The 27262-nt window shown below is 30.8% G+C and overlaps 3 protein-coding genes, 1 non-coding gene and 1 pseudogene across 5 annotated transcripts; 4 read left to right on the top strand and 1 right to left on the bottom strand.

The window, feature by feature from the left end:
• Nucleotides 1–6748: 6748 nt before the first annotated feature.
• LOC108811886 (transcription factor bHLH55) lies at nt 6749–7911 on the bottom strand. The gene is made up of 3 exons (XM_018583994.2): nt 7507–7911; nt 7047–7415; nt 6749–6959 (listed from the first exon to the last, which is right to left on the bottom strand). The coding sequence occupies exons 1-3, from the start codon at nt 7825–7827 to the stop codon at nt 6873–6875; spliced, it is 777 nt and encodes a 258-aa protein (XP_018439496.1). The 5' UTR covers nt 7828–7911; the 3' UTR covers nt 6749–6872.
• A 5802-nt stretch (nt 7912–13713) lies between these two features.
• LOC108811888 (uncharacterized) lies at nt 13714–15170 on the top strand. Of its 2 annotated transcripts, none has more exons than XM_018583995.2 (4): nt 13714–13932; nt 14385–14500; nt 14607–14761; nt 14869–15170. In XM_018583995.2, the coding sequence occupies exons 1-4, from the start codon at nt 13813–13815 to the stop codon at nt 15030–15032; spliced, it is 555 nt and encodes a 184-aa protein (XP_018439497.1). In that variant the 5' UTR covers nt 13714–13812; the 3' UTR covers nt 15033–15170. The 2 variants fall into 2 exon arrangements, with proteins under 2 accessions (XP_018439497.1, XP_018439498.1); XM_018583996.2 differs by having other exon boundaries at nt 13731–13932; nt 14872–15170.
• Nucleotides 15171–15232: 62 nt separating this feature from the next.
• Nucleotides 15233–16527, top strand: LOC108808342 (copper chaperone for superoxide dismutase, chloroplastic/cytosolic-like; annotated as a pseudogene).
• Nucleotides 16528–17266: 739 nt separating this feature from the next.
• TRNAV-AAC (transfer RNA valine (anticodon AAC)) lies at nt 17267–17340 on the top strand. The gene has a single exon. It is a non-coding gene; the product is annotated as a tRNA-Val (tRNA).
• Nucleotides 17341–24300: 6960 nt separating this feature from the next.
• Nucleotides 24301–27124, top strand: LOC108813776 (uncharacterized). The gene is made up of 5 exons (XM_018586431.2): nt 24301–24396; nt 24848–25414; nt 25513–25658; nt 25737–25813; nt 25893–27124. Exons 2-5 carry the CDS (start codon nt 24849–24851, stop codon nt 26961–26963), a joined length of 1860 nt encoding a protein of 619 aa, XP_018441933.1. The 5' UTR covers nt 24301–24396; nt 24848; the 3' UTR covers nt 26964–27124.
• The last annotated feature ends 138 nt before the right edge of the window (nt 27125–27262 follow it).

Below are 27262 nucleotides of genomic sequence, written 5' to 3'. Positions count from 1 at the left end.
TTTCCTCAAAAGGATAAAATTCTTTAAAAAAACATTAAAATTTTATGATAAAAAGACACATTCTCACACGCCTTTTAACAATCTCTTTAAAATAAAAAAATTAACCAGAAAAGACACATTTTTTATCAAAAACACCTCTTTATACATTTTAACAGTCTCTTAAAAACTAATGCAATGTTTAAGATTAAGAACACAATTATACAAAGGATTACCCAAACCAGGGTGAATGAGGTTACAACCTTACCTCCTATTCTGGGCATAAGGTGTTTCACTAATGGCTCGTGGAAAGATAAACAAGGTTGGTATAGTAATCTAGAAGGTTGTGATGGCTTATTGGGGGCAAAATATACTCGATTTAGTCTTTCACCCCTACACTCGAAAATAGAGGCGCTTATTTGGGCAATGGAATGTAAGAAGAATTTATGTCAGTATCAGGTAGCGTTTGCAACAGAATATTTTCGATTGGTGAAGATGGTTTCAAAACCAAAAGAATGCCAGTTTTACAAGTTATTTAGAAGATATCAAGATCTTAAAAGACAGTTTTCAATTCTCCTACCCCTCCATATACCAAGAACGATGTATTCAAGGGTGGATATTCTTGCACGTTGTGATAGGAAACAATCGACCTTTGTCATCCATATGGATTCAGAGCTACCATTTTGGTTCGCAGAGTCATCATGAGTCTGTGTTTTTGTTGATGATAAAAAAAGATTAAAAACAAATAAATTTTACGTGTTTAATGTCTAAAACAGTTAGAGGATCCTTGGATTCCCACGCCACCTGCTAGGCCGTCTCGGCCAATTGCCGTAGTTTTACATTCAAAAATGGCAGTTAGTGATCCTATTGATGGAGAATCAAAGGATTGGAACTTTGACTATTGGAGAATTATGTTGCTCAAAATGATACACCCCTAATCAGGAGTTTGGCTGTAAGACCAACTTATATGCGTGATTCATTTTACTTGAATTATACAAAGAATGGGTAATACGAAGTAAAATCTAGATATTGGAATGCACGCAATATTTTGGAGAACGATGAAGAAAACGATCTTCTTGAGCCTAGTATAAACAAACTCCAAATCTTTGCCTGGAAAATATAGGCACCTCAGAAGATTTTTCATCTATTTTGGAAACTCATAACAAGACATGTGGAGGTCACGAGGAACCTGGTACACTGCAACATGAGATCTAACAATTATTGTCCAAGATGTTGAGAGCCAGAAAAAACTGTTACACACGCTATTTTTAAATGCCTGCCCACTTTACAAGCATGCTCGTCATAACACTTTTCATTTACCAAGTATTTATTCCAACATGGATTATCTATTATGGAGGAAAAATAATATTGAAGATCCAGACTTAAACAAAGATCCATATCCCTAGATAATCTGGTATATATGGAAGACGAGATGATAGACTCTTTATGGGATAGACATGGACCCTTTGAAACTTATCAGATATGCACAAGGTGAATGTCAAGTTTGGTTTAACGCAAACGAGTCGATTCCCTCACCCCCACAGGAGAAACCCCTACAAGAGCAACGAGTCTTAAGCTTGAATAATATTTGTATGGTAGATCGTTCATGGACCTCTATATCTAAATTCAGTGGATGTGGATGGAATTAGATGAATAGCTTGGGAAAGATTGAACTCATGAAAAGTGGAACATAAGAAGAGGAGAGGATGTTTTGCATTTAGAAGTGAAAGCACTGAGATGGCTATGGAAATTATGCTCCAACATTTGACATGTCAAAATTTTGGGTCGTATTTCAAGGATATAATCATGATGATAAAGCAACCTCAAGTCTGGCCGAGTTTTGCAATAGAATTGGAGGCGATAAAAGACCCTGTAGATTTGCTTCCAAGATTTCAAGATTTCTTGCGTCCCAAGAACGAGAAATTGAATTGCTGATTCTTTAGCTAGGTCTGCACTTTCTTTTCATAGAGAGTTTTGTTACATTGATTGTTCTATTATGGTCTGGTTACCTAGACCACCTTAAATTTGAGTAATAGAATAGTTGTTTGTTGCAAAAAAATGTCTAAAACAGTTTCTAAAATGAAAAAAAAACTTATTCTTTGACATTTTTGGATTCTTATTTAAGATAATAAACATACACATTCTTAAAATGATGAGAAACATATTTACAGATTTTTATAATCTCTTAAAAACCATTTCATTTTTAGCATGAAAAATACTTTCTTATGATGATAAGACATATATTTACATACTTCTACAATCTATTATAAGCAACACATTTTTAGTATGAAAAAATATTTTTTTATGAGAAGATGTATATTTTATAATGAAAAGACACATCATTACAAAAGGATGCACCCCTAGAAATTTTTTAAACTAATGAAATTATTAAGTTGAAACGACACAACCTTTCATATTTACCGAGATCTCTATAAAATAAAATAAAAACATATTATTCGAAATGATCAGAAACATCTTTATAAATTTTCACAATCTCTTAAAATATTTTACTTTTTAGCATGATAAGATATTTATTTACACATTTTTACAACCTATTTTAAATTATTGAATTTATAGTATGAAAAAACATTTCATATGAGAAGATACATTTTTATGATTAAAAGACACATCATTATGAAAAGATGCACCCTACATATTATTTTAAACTAATTAAATTTTTAGGATAAAAAAACACAACCTTTTCACATTAACTAGAATTCCTATTAATTAAAGACTTTAGGATAAAATGTACATACTAGACATTTTAAGAATTTTTTTAAAAATCTGTACAGTTTTAAAATAGATAAAACACATCTTTAGACAAAAAAAGATAAAACTTTAAAACCTATAAAATTTTATGATAAAAGATACATTCTTATACATTTTTAACAATCACTTAACATTCAGTGTAAAACATGAAAATACATATCTTTATGAAAAGACACATACTTTCATATGTTAAATAATGTCTAAACAGTTTTTAAAATGAAAAAAACCTTCTTTGACACTTTTTATTCTTATTTAAAATTATAAAAAATACATTCCTATAATGATAAAAATATATGTTTATACATTTTCACAGTCTCTTAAAAACCATTTCACCTTTTTAGTATGAAAACATACATGCTTATGGTGATAAGATTTATGTTTACATGTTTTTACAACATTATAAATCATTGTATTTTTAGGATGAAAAACATTTTTTATGAGAGAATGCATTTTTATGATGAAAACACACATCAATATGAAAATATGTACTCCTAGACATTTTAAAAATTAAAAAAAAAACACACAACCTTTCACAATTATCGGATTCCTATGAAATTAAAAGAAAACACGTTCTTAGAATGATAACATGTTTACATATTTTCACAATCTCTTAAAAACCATTTCACCTTCTTAGCATAAAAAGATGCATTTTTATGATGATAAGATATACAATCACACCTTTTTACAACCTAGTATATATCTTTGAAACTTTAGAATGAAAAAAATATGTCAGTATGAGAAGCTGCATTTTATGAAATATACGTCATTATAAGAAGATGTATCCTAGACATTATAAAAATATGCATACAACCTTTCATATTTATCAGTTTTTTTCTTCACCAATTTTTCATAATTTTTTTTTAATTTACAATGACAAATTAATCGATATATTGGACTATCCATAGAGTTTATGAAATATATAAGAAAAGTCATATTTTTTATATTTGAGAAAGTTATTTATAATGAGAAAATACAACTCATAGAAGTATTAAATGTACAAAGATACTTATTGAGATATTTTAATTACCTTTTAAAATTTTCAATAGTTGCATGTTGGAAAAAATCAAACTAATCTAAGTTCTTAATGAAAAACACAAAATTAGATTATTTAAGATAGTACCTTTACAATATAACATATTATTACAATAACACGCTCTATTGCATATAAAACACTCATAATTATAGAAAAAACACTAATAGATATGTGCTTAAAATAATTTGTATTTTATAACGAGAAAACACAACTCTTAAAGCTAAAAATGATAGAAAGAAAATTTATTCAGATATTCTAATTTCTTTTAATTTTTCCCAATAGTTACATGTTGGAAAACAAAACGAAGCCCGTTTTGTTTTGTTTTTTATGAAAAGATACAACTTTTAATATTAAATGGGATTCCTACTATTAATAGATATATGATTTTAAATTTCATAGATTTGATATTATTTTGAGAAAATAAATAATTCAAGTCTAACATTACCCATGTTATAAAATTAATATTTGTGATAAATCTATTTAATGTCTCAAATTAAATTTTAATATTGAAATAAATAAAACTAGCTATTAATTTTGACAAATGTTAAATGTACCTCTCAAAAAGATGGTGCAATTTCTCAAGTAAGGCCTCGATTGGTACAGCTGATGAAGAATCAGTAGCAGTATGCTGTAGAAGCAGTAGCAGCATGCTGTAGAAGCAGTAGCAATATGCTGTAGAAGCAGTATGCTGCAGAAGCTATATGCTCTTATTAAAAATTTTAATAAGATGATTGGTAGAGCAGTAGCAGTATACACTTTTATTTTTTTAATAGTTAGTATATAATATATTTATTTAAAATTATATATATTAAATTATGATATATATATTAATAATATATTTGTTATTAAAAATAATGAATCTCAATTAATAACATAAAGTAAATTAAATTTTAAATGTGAAATATTATTATTAAAAAAAATATAAATTTTTTAAAAATATAAATTTATTTTTGGATATAAAATAATTTTGAATATTATTAAATAAAATAAATAAAATATAAATTTATTTTTAGATATAAATAATTTGAATATTATTAAACAAAATAAATAAATTATCATTATATGTATATCTTTTTATTTTATATATTAATATATAAAAGAGATATAATTAATTTATTTTATTTACTAATTTCAAAATTATGTTTACATCGATAATTTTATTTTAAAAAATAAAATTTACAATTAAAATATCTATGTTAAAAATAATATTTGCATTTAAAATATAATATAATTTATATAATTAAATTATATTTTAAATGTGAAATACTATTTTTTAAAAGTATATTTATATTGTAAATTTATTTTATAAATCAAAATTTCATTTTCTAGATATAAAAATAATTTTATGATATTATTAAATCAAATAAATGAACTAATTATATTTATTTCTTAAATTTATAAATTGTAAATACAAATGCTCTTCCAAAAGCTTCATATGAGAGCATTTGCCACATAGCATTTGGAGAGCATTAACATTTATTAAATGCTTTTCTAAATGTTTTTCTAACAAATATTGATTGGATAATGTGGAGCATAATGCTAATGCTAATGCTCTACCAATCAAGGCCTAAGAGTTTTTCACTTCTTTTTGTTTGTTTCTAAGTTTAGATCTCTTTTAGAAAAAAAGATGCTGAGCCAGCTGTCAGATGACTGGGTGACATTTGAACATGAATAAAATTGCTAATCCAATTGGCAAAAAACTTGGATAAACTCGTATTTTTGACATTTTCAGTTTGACTTCAACCTGGAAGTTACGACTCAGAAGCTTGTCCATGTAAGTAAATGTTGTTGGCCGGTGAACGAGGACGACCAGAGATTCTGCCATTGATCTGAGGGGACTGTAGAGTGTGTGTAGTTGACGATTCCTTCTTTTCTATATTATTTAGACCACGATTAACCGGGGTTCTTAGACGTAGAGTTCTTAACAGAATTTAAAAACCGGTTCTTAACTTTAACAATGAAAAAGGTTAAGAACCGGTTCTTAAATATCTTTTGTTAAAGTTAAGAACCAGCTCTTAAATTCCACTAAAAAACACATCCTTAAGAACCTCCATTAATCATGTTTTTAGGTTACGAGTATGGTAAGATGAGGCCTTCTTTGGTTAACGTATGCTAGCATCTTTCAACTTCATTCTATATTTTTTGCTCTAAAATAAAGTTTAAAATTGACGTTTTACTCTATTTTTCATTTACAATAAAGTAAAAAATTGATTTATTCTAAAAATAGAATAACTCATTTATTTTTATTCACCACTCAATTTTCACTATAAAATAAATATTATTAAAGTATAACTCAACTGCATTAAATTATCTACATTGGTTTAGAAAATTCAACACTCTATTTTCTTCTTTTTACACTCCACATCATTTTCTTTCTCTTTCACATAACAATTCAACACCACTCATTTTTATGCTCTACAATAGTTTTGTTTAAATTCAAAATCATATCCCATCTTTTTATATTAATAAATGTTCTCAATTAATTTAATTAAAATTAGGAAGAATGAAACATTTTGGGTATTAGAAACGTACTTGTTTGGATCCATACAGAAAAGAAAATAGTTATTAAGGGAATAAACAAGAGTTCAAGGATATGATGATAGAAAATTATAATAGAAATGGAGGACTTTTTATATCCAAATCAAATGAACCATATATTATAGGGTAAAAGTTATGAATTTTGATATATAAAAAATAAATTAATTTAGTTGTAAATAATTATTGTTCAATAATTGAGATAAAAAGAAGATACATAATCAAAACCCATTTTTATTTATTCAATCACCTAAAAAATTCAACAGATTGAATCCTAATAACCATTCAATGTCCTCATTGTTTTGTGCTTTATTTTTTCAACAGTTGAAACTAATGTTTCAACACCTTCAATGTATATTATCTTATATAGTCATTTTATTTTGAATAAAAATAGAGTAATCTATTGGAGATAGTCTAATAAAACAGTGAGCTATATAATTTGAATCTTTATCTTGTAATCATAAAGCAATGCTCGGTTTACAAGGTAGATTATGTTAACATTATTAGAAAAATTATATAAATAAAGTTTCACAAAAAATACGAACATGCAAATAGTACATTAATAGTATCCATATGAACATAGTTTTGCCATTTTGATCATCTTTTCTTGAAGTTCTAAGAAGTTAACCTCTATTCCATTCTCCACCTGCAATTTAAAAAAAAAAATCCTAATTAATTAATATATATTCCTTTCTCTTCATAATTTCAATGAAAATACTATATAAATTTTTACCTTGCAAACAATGGTGTGTATGAATCTTGGGTGCAGTCTAGATGAGATGCAACTAACAACATCAAGGCATTGTTGTTGAACCAGAAGCTGAAGAATACTTGAAAGACAAGATTCTTGTCTGAAACAGCAACTTGCTACGATCTCGATACCGACCAAACAAGTCCTGACCTTAACATCTATATGTGTGTCTCCATCACAAGAACAATATGATGATTCTAATGATCTAATAGAACATTCTCCTGTTGAAGATGAATGAGAAATAGATCTCTTTATTCGATCTCTTTTCTCGCTGATCTCTGTAATCTTTTTTTCTAAGTCTTTGATGTAATTCACAGCTTCTTGAACGTGATCCGATGAAGAACGCTTACCCTATTTACTCATTACCGTATATACATATAACTATTGTATATAAGAACCTGATTAATAAATACAATAATTAAGAAAGGTAAAATGTATCTACCTTAATGTATTGAGATGGCAATATATATCTTAGATTCTTAAAAAGAGACGTGACTTCTTGTCTTCTTTGCCTCTCAATCTCTCTATGTTTCGCTTTCTTGTTCTTCGGCTCAACATCTTCGTTTGTGATTTCATCGGTTATGGTCGTCTCACGGATTCTCTGTCTTCCATCGTTTTCAGCACCGGCGCAGTGAATGATCGGAGTAGATGGAGTAGGTTCTTGGAAAGGTATAAACGTTGAAGGAGTTATCAAACTCGATAGATCTAATTCATTTTCTAAGGCAAAATCTGCTGTGAACAACGAAGATGATGTGAAATCCATAGGATGTTGCTTTGGTTGTGGAACTGTTTGGGTTTGAGAGGATCTTTGGGTGCTATGAGTATAATATCAATAGCAGCGATGAATTATTTTATACGATCCAAGTTTTTTATTTTTTTAATCGTGTGATAATATTTTCCTTCTTTTCAAGACAGATGTGACGGCAGATTTCCAACCTCCAATAATACAACGTTATAATAATCTCCCAAAGATACGATACGAGTGTGTGGTGGTCCTACGTAGGTCACTCGTGAGTTGTTTTTTTTTTTGAAAAATAAAGGGTTAAACCCGGGTGGAGGTACAGTCCACAAATAAATCTTCTTCTGAGCATTGAAATGAGTCGAAAGCAATAACTTATATCCGTGTGGCCGGTGAGGTTTGAACCCAGGTTCGCCGTATTGGGTTTCTTAATTCCCTCAAGCGCCACTAGACAACCACAACTCGTGAGTTGTTTGTTGGTGCACAAAAAGAAAAAAATTTGATCTGCGCATACTCAAATATTTATTAATTTATAGATCAAATTCAAACTTTTCTTTTTGTAAATTGGCTTTCAAAATTCAAACTTACTTATTTTAAAGGTTTTGTAAATGGTGTTAGTTGTTCATAATATATCAGCGTTGGATTTTTTTTTTTGAAAATAAAAAAGATTAAAAACCCAAATCTATTAAAAACGTATACCTAATTTGTTGGTGAGCGGTGCAATCCATGAATAAATTTTCTATCGAATTTTCAAATGGATCGTAAGCAATGAATCTATATTAGGATAGACCACACCACACGTGGAACTGATTATTACATTAGAGGAAAATCGATTTTTAGCCTCGACCAACATAACAACTCATTTTTAGTGAAAATCAGTAGACCATCACGATTTAGTTATCAGCTTTGGATATTCATGCAAACAAAAATTGATATATGTAACTGATATATCATTTGACAACCTTTTTGATTATTCAGTGCTGATATTTTATTTTCATATATGTATTTTTGGATTTTATAGAAAACATTTTAAGTATATTATTTACATTTTGATATTATACACAATGTAAAGCTATAACAATTTTGTTTATATGTCTTGTTAAACGTTATTAAAATTACAAATTTATTTGGCTGGCTAAATATAAAGCAAAAACAACAAATTAACCATGATACTACAATAGTATGATTCAATTTTAGTTTTCTCTTTTTTTTGTTAAAGCAGTTTTCTGTCGCTCGTATAGAGTTTAAACTGATGTTTTAAATTTAAAGATAGTATTATTGTTTATTTATTTATAAGATTTAAGCTGCTGATTTAGCGGCTATCAATCACTAATTAAATTAATTTTATTTAAGGCATCAAGCACTAATTTAATTTGAGGCTTAAGCTGCTCATTTAGCGGCTATCAATTAATTTAGTAAATTTACGCAAGGAACATACGTTTAAAATGTGTCTGAATCATATAGTTTTTTTTCCAACGCTAGTTTTGTTAGGTAGAAGAAAACTACAACTCCAAAAGGAGAGAAACATAAGAAATTCAATACTAAAGATTAGAAAAGAAAAAAAATTTAGAAAAGAAAGCCTACACCATAGGCAAAACAGAGTTTTCTAAATAAAAAAGACCAGCAGACATTGATACGAAGATCCTCAGTAGAGGATAGAAGAGAAACCACCCTTAAAACCAGAAAACGCCCAGACACTACAAGATCTCTAAGCCCCATATGTTGATTGAAAAGCAGAAAAGACTTGAACAAAGGTAAAGGAGAGGAAACCAAGAGCTCTTGGCCTAGTGGTAATGGAACTCCAGCTGGAGTGCCCGTCCTGGGTTCGAGTCGCCTTGGCCACCTTCCCACCTATAACCGTGCGTACCCGGATGGAAGGCCTCGTGGGGATTAGTCTTGGCTTACCACCTGAGAACTCCACGGTTATCAAAAAAACAAAAAAAAAAGGTAAAGGAGAGGGAAAGGAGCCAAGAAAGTTGACGGCGGTTGATAAATGATTTAAAATTTTAAAAATAAAATAAAAAGTTAAACAAATAAGCCAGTTTATTTAAGTTAAATGTGTAGTGTAAAAAATTTAAAAAGAAATCACTACATGTTTGTAAAAAAAGAAAGAAATCACTACATTTACAAATAAGTTAACTTTGTTTTTAGTTTTTACTTTTAAGTGTAAAAGAGCTAATCCAATATTACATTCGATATAAACATGTTACTATATGTTGATCAGCTAAGCGTAACACTGCTATCTGACTGATTTTTTGGATTAAACAAAAGAAATCGTATCCTTATTGTGTGTTAGATCCAAATTCACGGTATGATCCCATCATCAAATAACAACTATAACGTTATATTCCCGACCAAAATTTTTCTTTTTCAAAGAATTTAGTGCCTTTTTTTTTTATCACTAAAAGAATTTAGTGCCAAGATATCATATTTTAGTTAATGTACATCAATTGTATTGCAAGATATCATATAATATTCAAAATTATTGAGGAATCAAAGAACCGAGGACTAGTGTATATAGGGTTTAGTCAAGAAACCAGTAATCAAATCTCCCAGTCGATTAAATTCATAATATTTCACGTTACTAGCTTTGTATTATAAAAAAGTATATATCGTTTTCATGACACTAGAGGTTGCTGAAATATGTTTATTTATTTCTCAGGCCGCGCGCCTAACAACATTTGTAACTGGTATACAGTTTTCATCAAAGAAAAAGTTGCTATTTAATGATTTATGTCAATTCATGCAGAAAGTTAAATGGTTGTTTTAGAGCTGGCATTTTATCGGTAAATTTTGATTCAATTCATTATTCGTTTTGATTCGATCTAAAAGTTTTAAATATCTGTAATTATTTGGAGTAAATTAAATAATAAAAATCAATATCCGCTAAAAATGAAGCAAATCGCAAATGTTAAAAAAATTGAAGGTGGATATTGTTTCGTTCCGACTATTATACAAATAAATGTATATTAATATATGTATACTTACAATTAAATACAGATTTTAAATGTATAATATCATATAATTATTATTTTAACATATAATTTTATTAATAAAACTACTTATAAAATTACTAAATTGCGAAATGAATATAAAATATTTATAAAACTATAATATTTTATAAACTTTTGTGTTTTATAAAAATTTATGGAACATATTGCTTCACTAAGTGTTACTTTTAGTTATAATATATCTTTTCTTAAAAACAAATTTATATATATATATATATATATTAGATTTACTTATATTAAACAAAATGGGTGGATGAGATATCCACAAATATTCTAAATATTCATGGATTTTCTGAGAAACCAAATCTAAAAATCAGGTATCCATGAATATAAATCAAATCATATATACTGAAAATTAAAGGATTGTCAGCTTCATGCCCACTACTATTGTTTATATTAGTAATAAAGGACATAAATATGTCTCTCTCTGGTCATGATGGTATGATATATATAAATAATAGATTCTTAATTCTGCATTTGTGATAAATCTATTGAAAATTTTTAAACTAAATTTTGATATTAAAATAAAACTGAATTAGCTATTAATTTTTTTTTTGGTAAAAATGTTAAAATTTTATACCATTTTCAGTTTTTTACAGAATTTACAAAGAAACACTAGAAGCAGAGAAATGAAAAAAAAAAATCTAAACAACACAGCGAAAAGAAAAGAAAAGAAAAGGCAATATCAAGAGATCTAAAGAACAATCAAACAATCTTAATTCATAGAACTAAAAAGCATAGCAGAAGCTAGAGGTTGACCAAATGAATGCATTGCCAAATGAAGATGACACCTTTGATGAAATATGAGACCACACTGCACTAAAAAATTGGCATACCCACTAACGCTGCTCCAAAAGATTGATGCCATCTCTGGACAGCTTTGTAAACTTCAATACAGAAAATTCAATCTTCCAACCACCACCAGCAGTAGAAAATTAAGCTTCAAGAACTCCGACCACTACTCTTACCAAAAATCTCTAGATGTGCCCACTAGAAAATTCCACCTAAATCTCCAATAGTTACCATTATTCGGTTTTAGAATTAATGCGAACTAGAGAAAAAACATGGTGCAGTAAGAGCCACATTCTGATGTTGTTCTTCCAAACCTACAAATAGACTATAGATAAGTCCACCAATGCGAACCAAAAATTTCAACAACAGTGTTGGAATGACATATCTAAACATGAGGCTCCTTTGACGAACTGTCCCTCCCATGACTCACAGGGGATTAAGAAACGCCGCCTCACGCTAAGCCTGAGAACCAGACCTAATTCCAAGAGCAACGCCAACGCCAACGTGGAAGAGCCAGTGAGAAAATCCAACGAACCGGAGAGGAAGACTCTCCACAAATGAACAACCGATTCAAAACGAACACCAAAAGCGGGGAAGACCGAGAGTGACAAGTTGGAGCAACCGTCGGAGGAGACCAAGAACATGTCATAGACGGCCCACCTCAACTCCGAGAACGGCAGTGGTACACAAACAAAACAACATCATCAGCTGCTACACAGCAGCCAACACAATCACGAGCTCGTCTCCGGAGAATCTACGAATCCCAATACAACCAGAGAAGGTATGAGGTCTCACCTACTCGACGCCGAGAAAACAAAACCACTTACACCGGAAAACTCCTCACCAACCCGAAGCAAGACACCAAGCCACCGAATCTATAGAAAAGAGACACCCACACACGACCACGCGCTCCCACCGCCATAGAGCAAACAAATCTAGAAATTGAAAACCTAGGTCTACTCCATTCCGCAACCCAAAAAGCCGACTTCACCGTCAGTAACACCCAAGAACCAACCTCGTGTCGACACCACAACTCCGCCGAGAAATACCTGAAGGTCACTCACCAAGTTAAAGAATCCTCCGTTTCTGCTCAGCTTCATCACAACAGGGCCAGAAACATATCAGCAAGGAAGGATGGACCAGAGAGGAAGCAAGAGAAAGAAAGGGAAAGAGGAAAAGACGCCCCCGGTGGTGGAGAACCAACGGAGCAACCGGACGAAAGATGAGTTTTTTTTTGAGATAATTTGGAGAGAGGCTTAACACTGAAGCCTACAAAGTACCTAAATGTAACCAAAGTCTGTTGTGGTAAATTTTTTATAGTGATTGATCTCATTCCGAGAGATCACACATCCAGAAAAAACCTATTAGCGCTGTAGAAATCCGTGGGCCATATGTAACATGATTTTTTTAGAGAGGTTTCAGTATCACTCCGCTAACAATGAGTCGAACTCGTGACTTCTGACAGTCGTGCTTTGAAATCATAGGCCATCAATGATATCTCAAAAAATGGTTGTGGTTAAATTTTTTATAGTGAATCCCACTCCGAAAAGCTTCGCATCCAGAAAAATCTTATTAGCACCGTAAAAACCTGTGGGCCATCTGCGACATGGTTTTTTGGAATAGTTTCAGTATCACCCTACTGACAAAGAGTCAAACTTGTGACCTCTACCAATTATGTGTGAGAATTTCATTAAAATTATTAGGCCATCAATGATATCTCATAACTATTAAAATTTTGACATTTTGTTTAAATGTATATCTCAAAAAGATAGTTTATTTTTTTTTCAAATAAAAGTTTTTCACTTTTTATTTCTTTTTATTATTTTTATTTGTAATTTTTTAAATTGTCAATGATAAATGATTTTTTGCAGTACCTACTGGATTTAATGAAATTAAAGGGTTAAATATTGCGGTGAGGATGAGGTCTGACATTTCACATGTTATAGAGATGCGGTCCATTTGTTCTTCTTCATATTACACAGATCATGACGTTATTGTGGAATGGTGATGATCATCATAACTGCGAGCATGGTCATTACCATGTTGTATGACAAGCTTATTTACTAACCCTCATAGATTACTTATTTATTGTATTTCGGCACAAAAAATCATTTACATTTATTATCGCGACCAATTAGAAGCTGAATAATAAGAACAGAAAAGAAAGAAAAAATCAGAAATCAAGAGGAAGGAAGGAAGGAAGTTAATGGCGATGGCTCGTAGGACGAGGAGGAAGATAAGCAAGGAAGAAGTTATGGAGAAGCTTAAGGACGACGGCGATTTTGACAGTCTCCGCCTCCAAATCATACGCCGCCTCAAGGATAACGTAAACCCCCCCCACTTCCTCTGTGTTTGGAAAGTAACGTGATTTGACTTTGCCTCTCAGTCTTCATCGATCTACCGAATATTAGTCAATTTGATTATTCGTTACATCTTATCGAAACTTTGGAGATTTCTTTAGAGCACCCCTTTATTTTTGATTAAGAAAGTTTGGTCCTTTATTTTGATTTTAGCCTATAACTTTATTGCTGTAAAGTTGCTTTCTTCATTCATCAAAGCAATCCAATGATGATCTTAGAGTAGAGAGCCTTGATTTTACTTGTATGCTTAAAATCTTAGCTCATCGAGGAAAGTGTTATAATCTCTGTGTGGCAATAGGGATTTTGATTCTTTTAAAGGTGTTGGTTGATGAACTGTCTCGCTAGAGCTTTCTTCTTGTGGACTGCACCTGTGTTCCAAACTCTACTTGTGAGACTACTAGTAACAACATGATTGCAGGAGGAACTACGAAACAGCATGATATCAGTTGTGAAGGAGTCAAGAGCTTTGAATGGAGGGGATGCTCAAAACATGAAACCCAGACAACTCTCTGATGCCATATTCCAAGAAGTCGGGTATGATTGTTCAAAAGAGAATCCCTTTTTGTTCCTTGTATTCAGTGACTCCTTATTATGACAAAAAAAGCATACTAATAAGAGTTTAGATTGCCGCCTCTTATAGGAGCAAGATGTTGAGCCAGCTCTCAGATGGACTGTGGGAGATAATAAGATCAGAAGACGGGATGAAGAAGGAAATCAGAGACACCGTTCAATCCGTCTACGCTACATTATCAAACCCTGGAGGCGGACCATCCACGTCAGTAGAGGTCCCAAAAGGTGAAACTTCCTGGTCTCTTCTCCATTTAGATAACCGTTCAATCCGTCTACACTACTGCATTATCTAACGCTGGAGGCCTTTCTTTCTTATTTGCGCATAAAAAAAGAAGATATCAAGCAACCCAGGTTTGATCCATCAAGTAAACAGAAGCAAGAACTGATTCAAGGATCAGTAGAAGAAAACAAAGGAGAAGCAGCATGTAGTAGCACTAACAACGAAAACTGTGATGATGATGAAGAAGATCCTGAACTCCCTCCTGGTTTTGGCTAAATATGTAATACTAATTAGTATTCTTTTTTCTGCTAAATTTAGATGATGTTATGTGTAAGAAAGATAAATAGCACCAAACTCAAATCTTGTAAGAACAACCAATTTATTCTGTTATTTAAAATTAAAAATATAAAGGCAGCGACTATGTGAATGTGATGAGTGAATGGATCAAAAATAAAAAAGCTGTAAGAACGAAAGAAATGGCTTCTATTCTACGGTCAGTGGCAACGACCGCAGCTGCCATAGCTTCGACAGGTTTGGTGATAAAGTTTAGACCTTTAAGGTATCCCACTTTCCAATTTTAGCTTCTTTTTTTTTAACTTCCCTGATTCGATATGTAGGAGGAGGAAGTAGTCATGCCTCAGTTCCATGTAAGTGTCTCTCTCTCTCTTTCCTATCTAGATAGGATTCAGCTACTGAGAACTTATGTTGTGGCTGAATATGTTGTTCTTGTTGCTAGACTGAGTTTATGGTGGATATGAAATGTGAGGGTTGTGTTAACGCCGTGAATAGCAAGTTAGAAACCATTGAAGGTAGGTTCTTGAGATTGTTCTTTTGCTATGATTTTTAGTTAAATTGTTACTTGTCATTGTGTAATGGATATTTGATCTTTGGAAGGGATTGAAAAAGTGGATGTGGATTTGCCTAACCAACTTGTGAGGATACTTGGATCTATCTTTCCCCTGTTTTAAGGCTATGAGTCAAGCTTTGGAGCAAACCGGTTGAAAAGCTCGTTTGATTGGCCAAGGTGTTCCTCAAGGTTAGTTAGATGTCTCTTCTCAGTTTAGTAATCATAAGAAAAGAAGATATCTGTTCTCATCTCATAGAACATGTATGAATAAACCTCTTTGTTACTTTTATTTTGTGATGTGTTTTTGGCAGACTTCAGTCTCGGCTGCAGTGGCGGAGTTCAAAGGCCCAGACATCTTCGGGGTTGTGAGGTTTGCTCAGGTGATGGAGCTTGCAAGAAACGAAGCCAACTTTACGGGCTTGTCTTGGAAACCACAGTTGGTCTATCAACGAGTATGGAGATCTCACAAACGGAGCAGCCAGCACAGGGAACTTGTACAACCCATTTCATGATCATACAATCACAGAGGTTCCTAGAGCTCACTTTTACAAACCATCAGCCATCTCGTTTTCTTCCCTTTCCCGTCAGCCATTGGGCGACCTGGGAACACTAGAGGCAGACCAAAGTGGTGAAGCGTTTTACTCGGGAAAGAAAGAGAAGCTCAAGGTTGCTGATCTGATAGGGCGAGCTGTGGTGGTTTAGAAGACAGAGGATAAGAAGTCAAGACCGGGATTGACAGCTGCAGTGATTGCTAGAAGCGCAGGAGTTAAAGAAAACTACAAAAAGCTTTGTACTTGTGATGGTACTGTCATTTGGGAAGCTACGAATAGTGATTTCGTGACCAGTAAGGTTTAGTAACAGTAATAAAAGTTGACACTACATTACGTTTTGTAGCAACTAAGTGTTCGTTTTGGATGAAAATTTAAGTGTGACTTCAAACGACAATATAAGAGCATCAATATCAGTGGGACTAATTTGCAAGTCCTTATAGTTTTATATTAATATTTGTAGTTTAGGACAATGTTAAGGACTTTGATTAAATTTGTGATTATTAGTGGGACTTTTATTGGTTCTTAAGTTACTTAATTACAGCGACGAGAGATCCGTCTCCTCCGTACAGTGGTTCCATCGTCGATCAACAACACCACTATAACAGCGACGAGAGCTCCATCTCCGTCTCCTCCGTGTCGAAGAATGCTCCGACGGGGCACAACCGTCAAAAACTGTGTCGAAGAATGCTCCATCTCCTCCGTATTCTACGGTGGTTCCGTCGTCGATCAACAACACCACCACAACAGCAACATCAAACGGTTTCACCACTACCAAAACCCTAAAGACTTCACCTTTCTAAACACTAGTCGTATTACCGCTTCTCCGCTTCTCCGCTTCATCTCCAGGCGATAGGTGATAAGGAAGGACGAACTAAGAACGTCCTTAGTTAAGATACGTCCCACATAATAATGCCTATTATTGATTTATTTTTGTGTCCAAAATACACAAGGACCTAGTGAAAGACTCCGATAATCATGGTCTAAGCATTTTGTATTGTACCAAACTCCATCAACATGATACAGTGATTAGTGACAGATCATAGAGTTAGGTAGCGAACCTTTAGGATTATGTGTGTGTATATAATATTTTATTGTTGAATGTTAAATCAAAAGGTTTCGTGGTGTAGTTGGTTATCACGTCAGTCTAACACACTGAAGGTCTCCGGTTCGAACCCGGGCGAAGCCAATCTTTATTTTTGCTTTCTTCTCACTATATGAATACCCACTAACGCTGGGTTGCACATGAAAACAAATGTTTCTTATACAGTCTGGCCTACATAATGTATTCTTTTAAGTATTAAATCATGGAATTTTGAATACCAAAAGTATATTGACATGTGATATGCTTAGGCCTAGATATGCTAGAAATGTGTTTTCTACTCTTTAATAATAATCTCACATTGACATAAACAAATCATCATTTTTAAGGGAAATAAAGCATAAAGTGAGGGACTTTTTTGTTATAATTTAGTACAAAAAAATTCAAAGATGATTTTTATAAAAAAAAATTATTCCTGGATTGTCGATATCAAAATCAAAATGAGTTTTTCCTATCATATATCTTAGGGGTGGGCACTTCGGTTATCTTCTCGGTTTGGTTCAGGGTCGGGTTGGTTTTTTTAGTTCGGTTCTAGTAATTTCCAACTGAAGTAAATCATAGTTAGTTTGGTTCGGTTTCTCGGTTTGGTTCAGTTTCAAACTGAACCATTTGGGTTGGAAAAATCTTCAATCGAATTATTTGAAAAAGATTTCGGTTCGATTTGAATCGGTATCGGTTCGATTAGTTCCGTTTGACTCGGTTCAGTTTGAATTTTTTGCCTACCCCTGATATATCTAAACCGTGTATTTCTTGAAATATCTTATCGTGGTAACCGATGATCCGTACTTTAACAGTGAGGTTATTTTGTTTGTACATTTTAGTTTGAAAATATAAATATTTTGATCCGTGTTTCTGAAGCCGAATTAATTTATGGTTTGAAATTATAGTAAATTTACATTTTCTATTTTATCATATATAATTTATGTTAAGATTCACATATATATTATATTTTAATTATTTTTCAGTGAGTTCAAACTTTGTATCTTTAATAAAATTTGAATATGCGATATATTATATTTTTCCAGCTTAAAGTTGGATGAGTAATCATTTATTAGAAATGTTATTTTCTGTCCTATTATTATTATAAAATATTGTTTTCAATTTTGATTTTAAAAATAGAAATGGAACACTTATTTTGGAATTTGTAAAAATAATATAGTATAATATATAGTATCGAATAATTTCAAAGTTATTTTCATATAATAAAAATGTATATGTATAGTTTTTTTGTTTGAATTTAACTAATTGGGTATATGCAGTAAAATGTCATCACTAAGTTATGTTATAATCATATAAACTCCACCTATCTATGTTAGTTATGATGATAATATATATTGAAACAAAGAAAATAAAAATGTAAATTTACATAGGAAAAAAAAACGCCTATATACTATCACATATGCAAATAAAAAGGTGACTATTTATTTCAAATTCTATTTGAAACTATATTAGGCTGAATATTGTTTGTTCAGATTTTCTAAAGATCTCTTCAAAATATTTTAGGTAATTTAAATATTAAATATTTAATATATTTCAGTGGCATTCCTGTAAATAGTTTGAAAAACTAAGAGGATGTTTGAAAAATGTCTGCTGTTTTAATTGTATTGATATACTTTTTATTTGTTTTAGATTAAATGTAAGACCACCCGCAAAGAGTCCTTAAAAAATAATTTTTTAATTATTATTTTTCTTTTTTCAATTTTTTAAAAAATATAATAAAAAAATATATCAACCAATCGCAAGCCACCACGCATTAAGGATTGATCCTTATCTAAAGATTTTTAAGAATGAATCCTTAATTTTTGGTGGATCCCACAGATTATTATAATAATTTGATGTTAAGGATTTATCCGTAAGGACTCCCATTGCGGATGTTCTAATAGAAGTTTATTGAACTTCAGAAAGTAGACAAATATAATGTAGTTTTTATATTTTTTCTTATTTTTGGACTTTTATTGATTTCTTTATAATAGATATTTGAATTTGAGTTTAGTGATTGGAATTTAGGTTTTAGTATTTAGGGTTGAAGATTAGGATAATGTGTAATATTTAGGGATTGTGGGTGAGGCTACCAATTTCTAATTCAATTTCATTCTACAATTGATATTTATATAGAATAGTTTAATATTACAAAATATTATGTACTATTTTCAAATTTTAATATTTGGATTTGGGTTTATATCTGAGTTTAGGGTTTAGTGAGTGGAGTTTAGGGTTTAGTGTTTAGAGGGTAAGGTGATGTTGGAGGATCAGATTTTTGATTTAAGTCAAATTAAATACTTAACATAATAATGTTTTCAAATTTTAATATTTTAATAATGTTTGTTTAGAATACATTTTGTATATAGTACTTGATTTAAATATAAGGTTGCTAACTAAAAGACTGATGTTGAAATGATGATTTTTAAAACTTATTATATTTAATAGGAAAAATGATTGTTGACTACATGAAATATTGGTCATTATATGGTTAACCATGCAAACTAAATTATTATATACCTAACTATACGAAGTATATGTTATACACGACAACATCTCTTAACTATATTTAATTTCGTTCATCCAAAATCTGATGTAGATGTCAGAGACCATTCAAATATCTCGTTCTATCAATTAAAATATGATCGATATGACCGTTATGTAACTAAAACTAGATTTTAACCCATGTTTTAAAAGCGTAAATGTTTTTTTAACAAAATATAATTTATAAATTCAATATGTTTAACATTTTTGATAATTAGTATTTTAACATTTTTATTTTATTATATTTTAAAACTGTATAATTATATTGTTTTATTTATAATAAATATGAAAGTTATATGATATATTATTTAATTTTGTTTTTAATTATTTTAATTTGTTTTGTTATGAAATTTTTATAAAATTTCTCTAATTCGTTTGATTAATTGTGTGATATATACTTATTTGATAATGTTTTAATTATAAAACTTATTTGACGTCATTCTAACATTTTATTTTATTTTTAAACTTATTTGATGTCAACTTAAACCAAATATGATCTCATGTATATAATTATTAATTGTATACTCTTCAGAATAAAAAATAATCTAAGAATACGAATCTAATGTTATACTTTTACTAAGTTTAAGTAAATGCAATTTGTTTATATGAAATTGAACTTGTGATGTTAGCTATAAAACATCACTAGAACTTGACCCGCCCGACCGGGCGGGTATTTATTTTCTATTTTTCATTTTTTGTTTATATTAAATGATGAATTTTTAATATCTACACATAAATCTAGATTGAAAATTAATTTTTGCAGTTATAATAAAATTAAAAGCTTAATGAAATATTCTGATATAAATTTTAATTTCTTAATTAAAATAATATAGAGGTGGGTCATATTTTTTTCCAATTCCAAAATTTCAGCATCCCAAATAAAATAAATTTATAAATACATAAAATATATAAACATATTTGAAACTATATATAATTTCTATCAAAATAAATTTGTTAAAGAAAAATAATTTAGTGTTGTTGTTGTTTATTTAAATAGCTTGATCCGTGACGGTATATATATATATATATATATATATATATATATATATATATATATATTTATAAATTAAAATGTATTACATCATTATTAATAGATCATTTTAAAACATAACAATTTTATTTATTACTTTGAATGATTATATTTTGTGATTCTGATCGTCTATTATATCACAGTGTATCATATAAGGAATCCAATATCTATAACTAAATAGATTTATATTATGAAACCACTATGCTAATAATATATGAATAAATTATTTTATATTTTATTTATATGTTATATAAATTGATTATGATGTGTGATCTTTTATTTTATTATTTATAATAATAAATATTTAAAATATTTATTATGTTGAAACAAAGTATATTGGGAAATCTATTTTCATAGAGATTTGATCAAGAAATTTTATATTTAAATTAAAAAAATAAATTAAATGCTTAAATCTATTATTTAAATTAGGAAAAGACAAGCATATTTAAATATAGGTTTAATAAAGACAACTATGATTAAGGAAAATGCATTTATAAATCAGAAAAGACAACTATAAAGAAGGAAAATTAATTTATTGCTTTAGTGGCATTCTAATGTAAATAACTTCAAAAACTTAGGGGTATTTTCAAAGTGTACTTCTGTTTTAATAAAATAGATTAAGTTGAACGATTTGTCATGCATAACATATACTTTGTGTAGCTAGTTATACATTATTTTAGTTTGCATGGTTAATCATGTAATGGTGAATATTTCATATATTCAGTAATGATTTTTCCTATTTAATATTGGACTTGAATTACAAATTATTAAAATATGTTCACACAATAAAAAAATATGATATATTATTGTCTTGTTAAAAGCTAATACGGCTTTAAAAGTCATCGGAGGCTTCCGCGTATATAGATTGCATTTATATATTGGATTTCTGATTTAACTATAAATCATGTCATATTAAGTTTGACCGATTTCTTTTCCAAATAATATTGATTCTTCATATAAAGAATTTATATATTCTTCGTATAATAATATTAATTGAAATTATAGTTCAATTCCCTCTTGCTAAGAAATAATCACCAATAACTAACACAGTAAAATTCAAATATTATATCGTCTTGTTGTATAATAATACACTTAGAGTATCTTATATAAAAAGTGTTCAAAGCTAAAATATTCAGGTCTCAATAAATTTTCAATATAAATTTTAAAGTTAACGTATTTATATATTTTATATGCCATATAATTTAATTTAACGATATATATATATGTAATCTGAATATCTATTAAATAATACTTTGTATTGATATGATTTTATAATCATTTATCTTTTTATAACAAAAAAAGGAAACCAATGTTTACAAAATTTTCTTTGTGATTACATACAAATATAAACGGTTATTAATGTTTGAGATTTGTGGAAGTCCCCTTAGTCCAATGGTTTGACTAAAGGTTCAATTGTTTCTACACACGGAGGTCAAAGATTCAAACCTCAGAAAATACCAAATTATGCAAATTATGGAGAAACAAGTTACATGAGATCTTCAGCTTGGTGTAGAGCGTACCATCGAACATGGATCTCATAGAACGGCTTAGAGTGGTGCAGTCAGGCGTGTATTCTCATAGGATGGTAAAATTGTCGGCTGTAAAATCGTCTTTGTAATATTCTTTCTCATCATTGTAATGACATAATTAATCGATAATAATCGACTCAGACATTAAAAAAAATGTTTGAGTTTTCGATTTATAAAGCTTAAATTTATCTATTTAATTCAACAATTTATTCTACACTAAGTTCACGTTTAAAAACAAAAATCTCACAATTGTTTATATGCTCAATTGCTCATTTAAATTTTTGAACTTTACGTACCGTAATTTCACTAATTAAAATAGAACCATCCCCTAGTCTATATTTGAGAAGTGATTTGCCACATGTCTTCTCTACAATCGTTTTTACAAAAAAATTATGACGTGGCTATTAAGATTGATGACATGTCATATGGTTAAATATGACATGGACAATTACATTTAATGATGATATATATTTTTGGAAATCTTTTTAGAATATGACAATAACTCATATATTATATTTAATATTGATTTATATTTTTGGTAAACTTTATAGAATATGGTAATAACTCATAAATCATCACTAAAATAAATATATCCAAAATTGAATTTTGAAATATTATATAATTTTTTTTTATAATTATAAATTTTTTATTATCTAAATTTTTCTGAATTAAAAAAAAATCGTAATATCATTAGTTTCTTTTAGATATCTACAAATTATATAATTGAATTTCGAAATATTATATAATTTTACTTTTATAATTCTAAAATTTTTATCATCTAAAATTTTCTGAATTTAAAAAAAAAATCGTAATATCATTAGTTTCTTTTAGATATCTACAAATTATATAAATATTATTTAATTTTAATTTTTGATAACTATACAATTTTATATGATTTTTTAGTAATTTTGTACAAGTTGATTTAAATAAATATTTTTTTAATCTAAGATTTTAGCTTTATGTATATCATATATATTCTTAAATATAATTTAAAAAAAAATCTCTTAATTTTATGCTTAATTAATGATATTTATATTAATTATTGGTCAAAAATAAAATATATAATATTAATAAATTATATTTTAAAATATAAAATTTAACTTTTAAAAAATTTATTCACTACACATGATGCATGAAAACACGTAGATTAATAATTGTGACATGGCTATTAAAATTGATAACATGTCTTATAGATTAATATGACATGAACAATTATATTTAATGTTAATTTATATTTTGGTAAACTTTTTAAAATATGGGAATAACTCATATATTACATTTATTGTCAATTTATATTTTTGGACTTTTTAAAATATGGTAATAACTCATAAATCATCACTAAAATAAATATATTAAACTATGGCATTTCAAATTTCGAAATATCATTTAAATTAAAATATTTCAAAATATATACATATTTTCAGAAAATTACAAATATTAAATCATAAAATCAAATTAAATCGTAAAATTATTAGTTTCTTATATATATATATATATATATCTACATATTTTATAAATATTATTTAATTTTAATTTTTTATAATTATGCAATTTACATATTTATTAAATATATTTAATTAAAATAAATAGATAGAAAAATCTACCTAAGATTATAATTTTAAATATATACATACACATTCTTAAATATAATTCAAAATAAACAAAACTGTTTTTATCTTAATTTTAATGTTCAACTAAATCAAATTTATATTAAAATATTGATAAGAAAAAAGAAAATTTATAATATTAATAAAAAATTAAATATAATTTATATTTATTTATTAAAAATATTTTAAAATTCTTTTACTGCACATGGTGCAGGAAAACACCTAGTTAGAATATGATTAAGAAAGCTATTCTTGGTGCAGAGTAGGCCCATGTTCAGAAACAAATGCTCATCTGAAGCCCAATAAATGAAATGGAAGTTTTTTAACCCGAACGCAGCATTTCATTTGATGAGAAAAAATTAAAACGCAGCCACGGACCAAGAGAGAGAGAGAGAGAGAGAATCAAGCAGAAGAACGAAGAACACACAAGGAAGGTAGAACCGCAGCAGAAAAGGTTTTGTATTGTTTATGATTATCGCAATATCTTCTTATAATTTCCAGTATTCTAATAATTTCATCTTCGATACTGGAAATTAATATGCGATCAAATCCAATTCGAAATTGATTCTTGGTGTTCGTTTGAATTCACCTTTTTTGATGTTATAAAACCCTAATTTTCTTCTTAGTTGAGACTTGAGAGTAAACACATGATTTTTCAAAAACGCAGTTTTGCTAGTTTGTATCCAATTCGAAATTGCCCGATCTGCTGAACTGCGATCAATCCAATTTCGAAATCGATTCTATTATCTAGGTCTCAGGTTTATGCTGCTTTATTTTTATGTTGCAAAACCCTAATTTCGTTATCAATTGAGCAAACTTATGATTCTAGTGAAAAAAAAGCTTTACATTGATGTAATCGCTTATTGCATGCTTTGATTGATTCTTTTTTTTTTTCTTAACTTCAGAATGTCTGGAGGTTATCATGATCCACGTGGCTTCTCTCCCGAGAGACTATTGGAAGATCTTCAAATACAGACTGTTGAAATCCAAAGGCTTTTTAGTGATAACCACAGACTAGCTGAAGACCGAGTGCTTTTAGATCGAGAACTGGGCTCTTCCAAGGAAGAGCTTCACCGAATGAGTCTCGCTCTCTCTGAACTCCGTGCTGAATATGATCATCAATCCAGGGAGTTCAGCGAGAGAATGCAGGACGATGCTCGTGCTTTGGATTCTTGTAAGGAAGAGATTCACCGAATGAAACTCATGGTTTCTGATCTCCGTGCTGAGCAAGATCTGCAATCGAGGGAGTTTAGTGAGAAAAGGGAGGAGGATGGTCGTGCTATAGAGTCTTATAAGGAAGAGAATGCAGAGTTGCGCGGTGAAGTTCAGAAGCTAAATGGCGTAAAACGTGAACTTGGTGGAGATGTTGAGATACTTAGGAAAGATTTGGTCAAGTTGCAGTCGGAGAACAAGCAGGTTCCTGGTTTGAGAGCTGAGGTTCAAGACTTGAAGAAAGAGCTTATGCACGCTAGGTATAAGATTGAATCTTTGATTACTCTTCTACTTTAATGCTTGAGCATGTGGGTTTCAGCTGTAAATGCTAAAGACGGATGCTTTTGTTTTGGAACAGAGGTGCTATTGAGTATGAGAAGAAGGAAAAGTTTGAGCTTATGGAGCAGCGGCAGTCTATGGAAAATAACATGGTTTCTATGGCGCGTGAAGTTGAAAAGCTACGAGCAGAACTTGCTGCTGTTGATAGTAGGCCCTGGGGCTATGGTATGACCCTCCTGGAAGCGTTTGGTGTTTTCAATAAAGTCGCTAAGTCTTTTCTTGTCATACGTTATATGTGTCCAGGTGGATCATATGGGATGAATTTCAACAATATGGATGGCAGCTTCCGTGGTTCTTATGGAGAGCACAATGGTTTTCTGGTACTCACTCACTCTTTGTGGACTTGTACTATTACATCCCTGTATTATGTTTCTTGGGTCTTATGGAACTTCTGAACAGATGCCATCCGAGAGAGGAATGAACCTTCAGGCCCAGCCAAGAAACACTGGAAACCAAACCGCATCCAACCGAGCTGAGGCAGCAGAGATACTCGAGTGCACACGCAGCGTGGGGCAGCCGCAGAATGGTGCGAATGGCCAAGCACAGGTTCCAGTGGGAGACACTGCGGCAGTAAGTGCAGCCGTCTTGCATGGACTCAAGGAGCTGTTTGGGCCGTTGCTACAACAGAACTCCGCAGGGGGACTGGCCTCTCGGGCCGCAGCGGTTCTGCAAGTACAAGGAGGTGCCGGTCTGGAAAAGCCTTCTCCGCTTGTGCCAGCAACCGGGCCAATACCTTCATACTGGGACGCATTAAGACGGATGAGGGACTTGGGTACTGAGACCTTCGGTGGTGGTGCTGACCGGGTAGCCGCAGACAACTGGTGGCAACTGCTGGAAAGGAACTTTGAGTTCAGCATGTGTCCAGTGGAATACCGAAAGGAATTAGCAGCCCATTACTTGAGGGAAGAAGCCCATATCTGGTGGGAAAATGTGGTTCAGGGAACTCCAGAAGGGTATGTGCTCAACTGGTACGACTTCAAGGATGAATTCGCCAGGAGATACTTTCCGGAGGAAGCCATCGATCAGATGGATAAAGACTTCGCGGAGCTGCGTCAGGGAACTAGAACCGTGAGGGAGTACGAGCAGGAGTTCCATCGTCTGAGAAAGTTTGTAAGCAGGTGCGTTGATGAGAGGGAACATATAAAAAAGTTCGTGAGGGGCTTGCGGGTTGACATTAAGAACCGATGCCAAATGCGGAGGTACGTGAGCATGGTTGATTTGGTGGAGACGGCAGTCCTGATGGAGAGTAACATTGACGTGGAAGTTAAGCAAGCTAGAGCATCCCAAGCGCCAAAGGGAACTCTAAAACGGACATGGGACGACCATGCTGCAGATTCAGGAACAGAGCAGACATCCATGTCGGGACTGCGTGGGCGGAAACACGTTCGACCATTCAAAAGTAAGGCATGTTATGGATGTGGTCTTACGGGGCATATTAAGCGGAATTGCCCGGGAACTCAGCTCACGTAGAGAGCAAAAAACATTGTTGATTACTTAACCGAGAGAGCGAAGCTTTCTGTGAGTTAAAAGAGTAATGAACTGAAAACTTTTTGTTGATAGATTTTGGTACTTTTGTTGATAAACTGGCATAGATTTTGACATTGAGAAAGTGCGAAATTCAATAGCATGAACATCAGGCTTGGCAGCCACATTCAAACGAACTCTCTCATCCTTTGACAACTTTCTGTCGGACGAAACGATAGTATCTGTAGATAGGACCCGTTGACAACTGCTGAATCACAAGTAAGAATTTGTTCGGATTCTGCAGG

This window comes from Raphanus sativus, chromosome 6 (genome assembly GCF_000801105.2).
Source record: "Raphanus sativus cultivar WK10039 chromosome 6, ASM80110v3, whole genome shotgun sequence".
Classification (NCBI taxonomy): Eukaryota; Viridiplantae; Streptophyta; class Magnoliopsida; order Brassicales; family Brassicaceae; genus Raphanus; species Raphanus sativus.
The sequence above is the reverse complement of the archived record's forward strand: the minus strand, read 5'-3'. Positions and strand labels throughout refer to the sequence as shown.

Coding starts and splice junctions, on each gene's coding strand:
- LOC108811886 (XM_018583994.2), bottom strand. CDS start 7,827: ATGGATTTCACATCATCTTCGTTGTTCACAGCAGATTTTGCCTTAGAA. Junction 7,416..7,506: donor TGCCATCTCAATACATTAAG/GTAGATACATTT, acceptor ATGAGTAAATAG/GGTAAGCGTTCTTCATCGGA. Junction 6,960..7,046: donor TACACACCATTGTTTGCAAG/GTAAAAATTTAT, acceptor TTTAAATTGCAG/GTGGAGAATGGAATAGAGGT.
- LOC108811888 (XM_018583995.2), top strand. CDS start 13,813: ATGGCGATGGCTCGTAGGACGAGGAGGAAGATAAGCAAGGAAGAAGTT. Junction 14,501..14,606: donor GCCATATTCCAAGAAGTCGG/GTATGATTGTTC, acceptor CGCCTCTTATAG/GAGCAAGATGTTGAGCCAGC. Junction 14,762..14,868: donor GTCAGTAGAGGTCCCAAAAG/GTGAAACTTCCT, acceptor GCATAAAAAAAG/AAGATATCAAGCAACCCAGG.
- LOC108813776 (XM_018586431.2), top strand. CDS start 24,849: ATGTCTGGAGGTTATCATGATCCACGTGGCTTCTCTCCCGAGAGACTA. Junction 25,415..25,512: donor AAAGAGCTTATGCACGCTAG/GTATAAGATTGA, acceptor GTTTTGGAACAG/AGGTGCTATTGAGTATGAGA. Junction 25,814..25,892: donor GAGAGCACAATGGTTTTCTG/GTACTCACTCAC, acceptor ACTTCTGAACAG/ATGCCATCCGAGAGAGGAAT.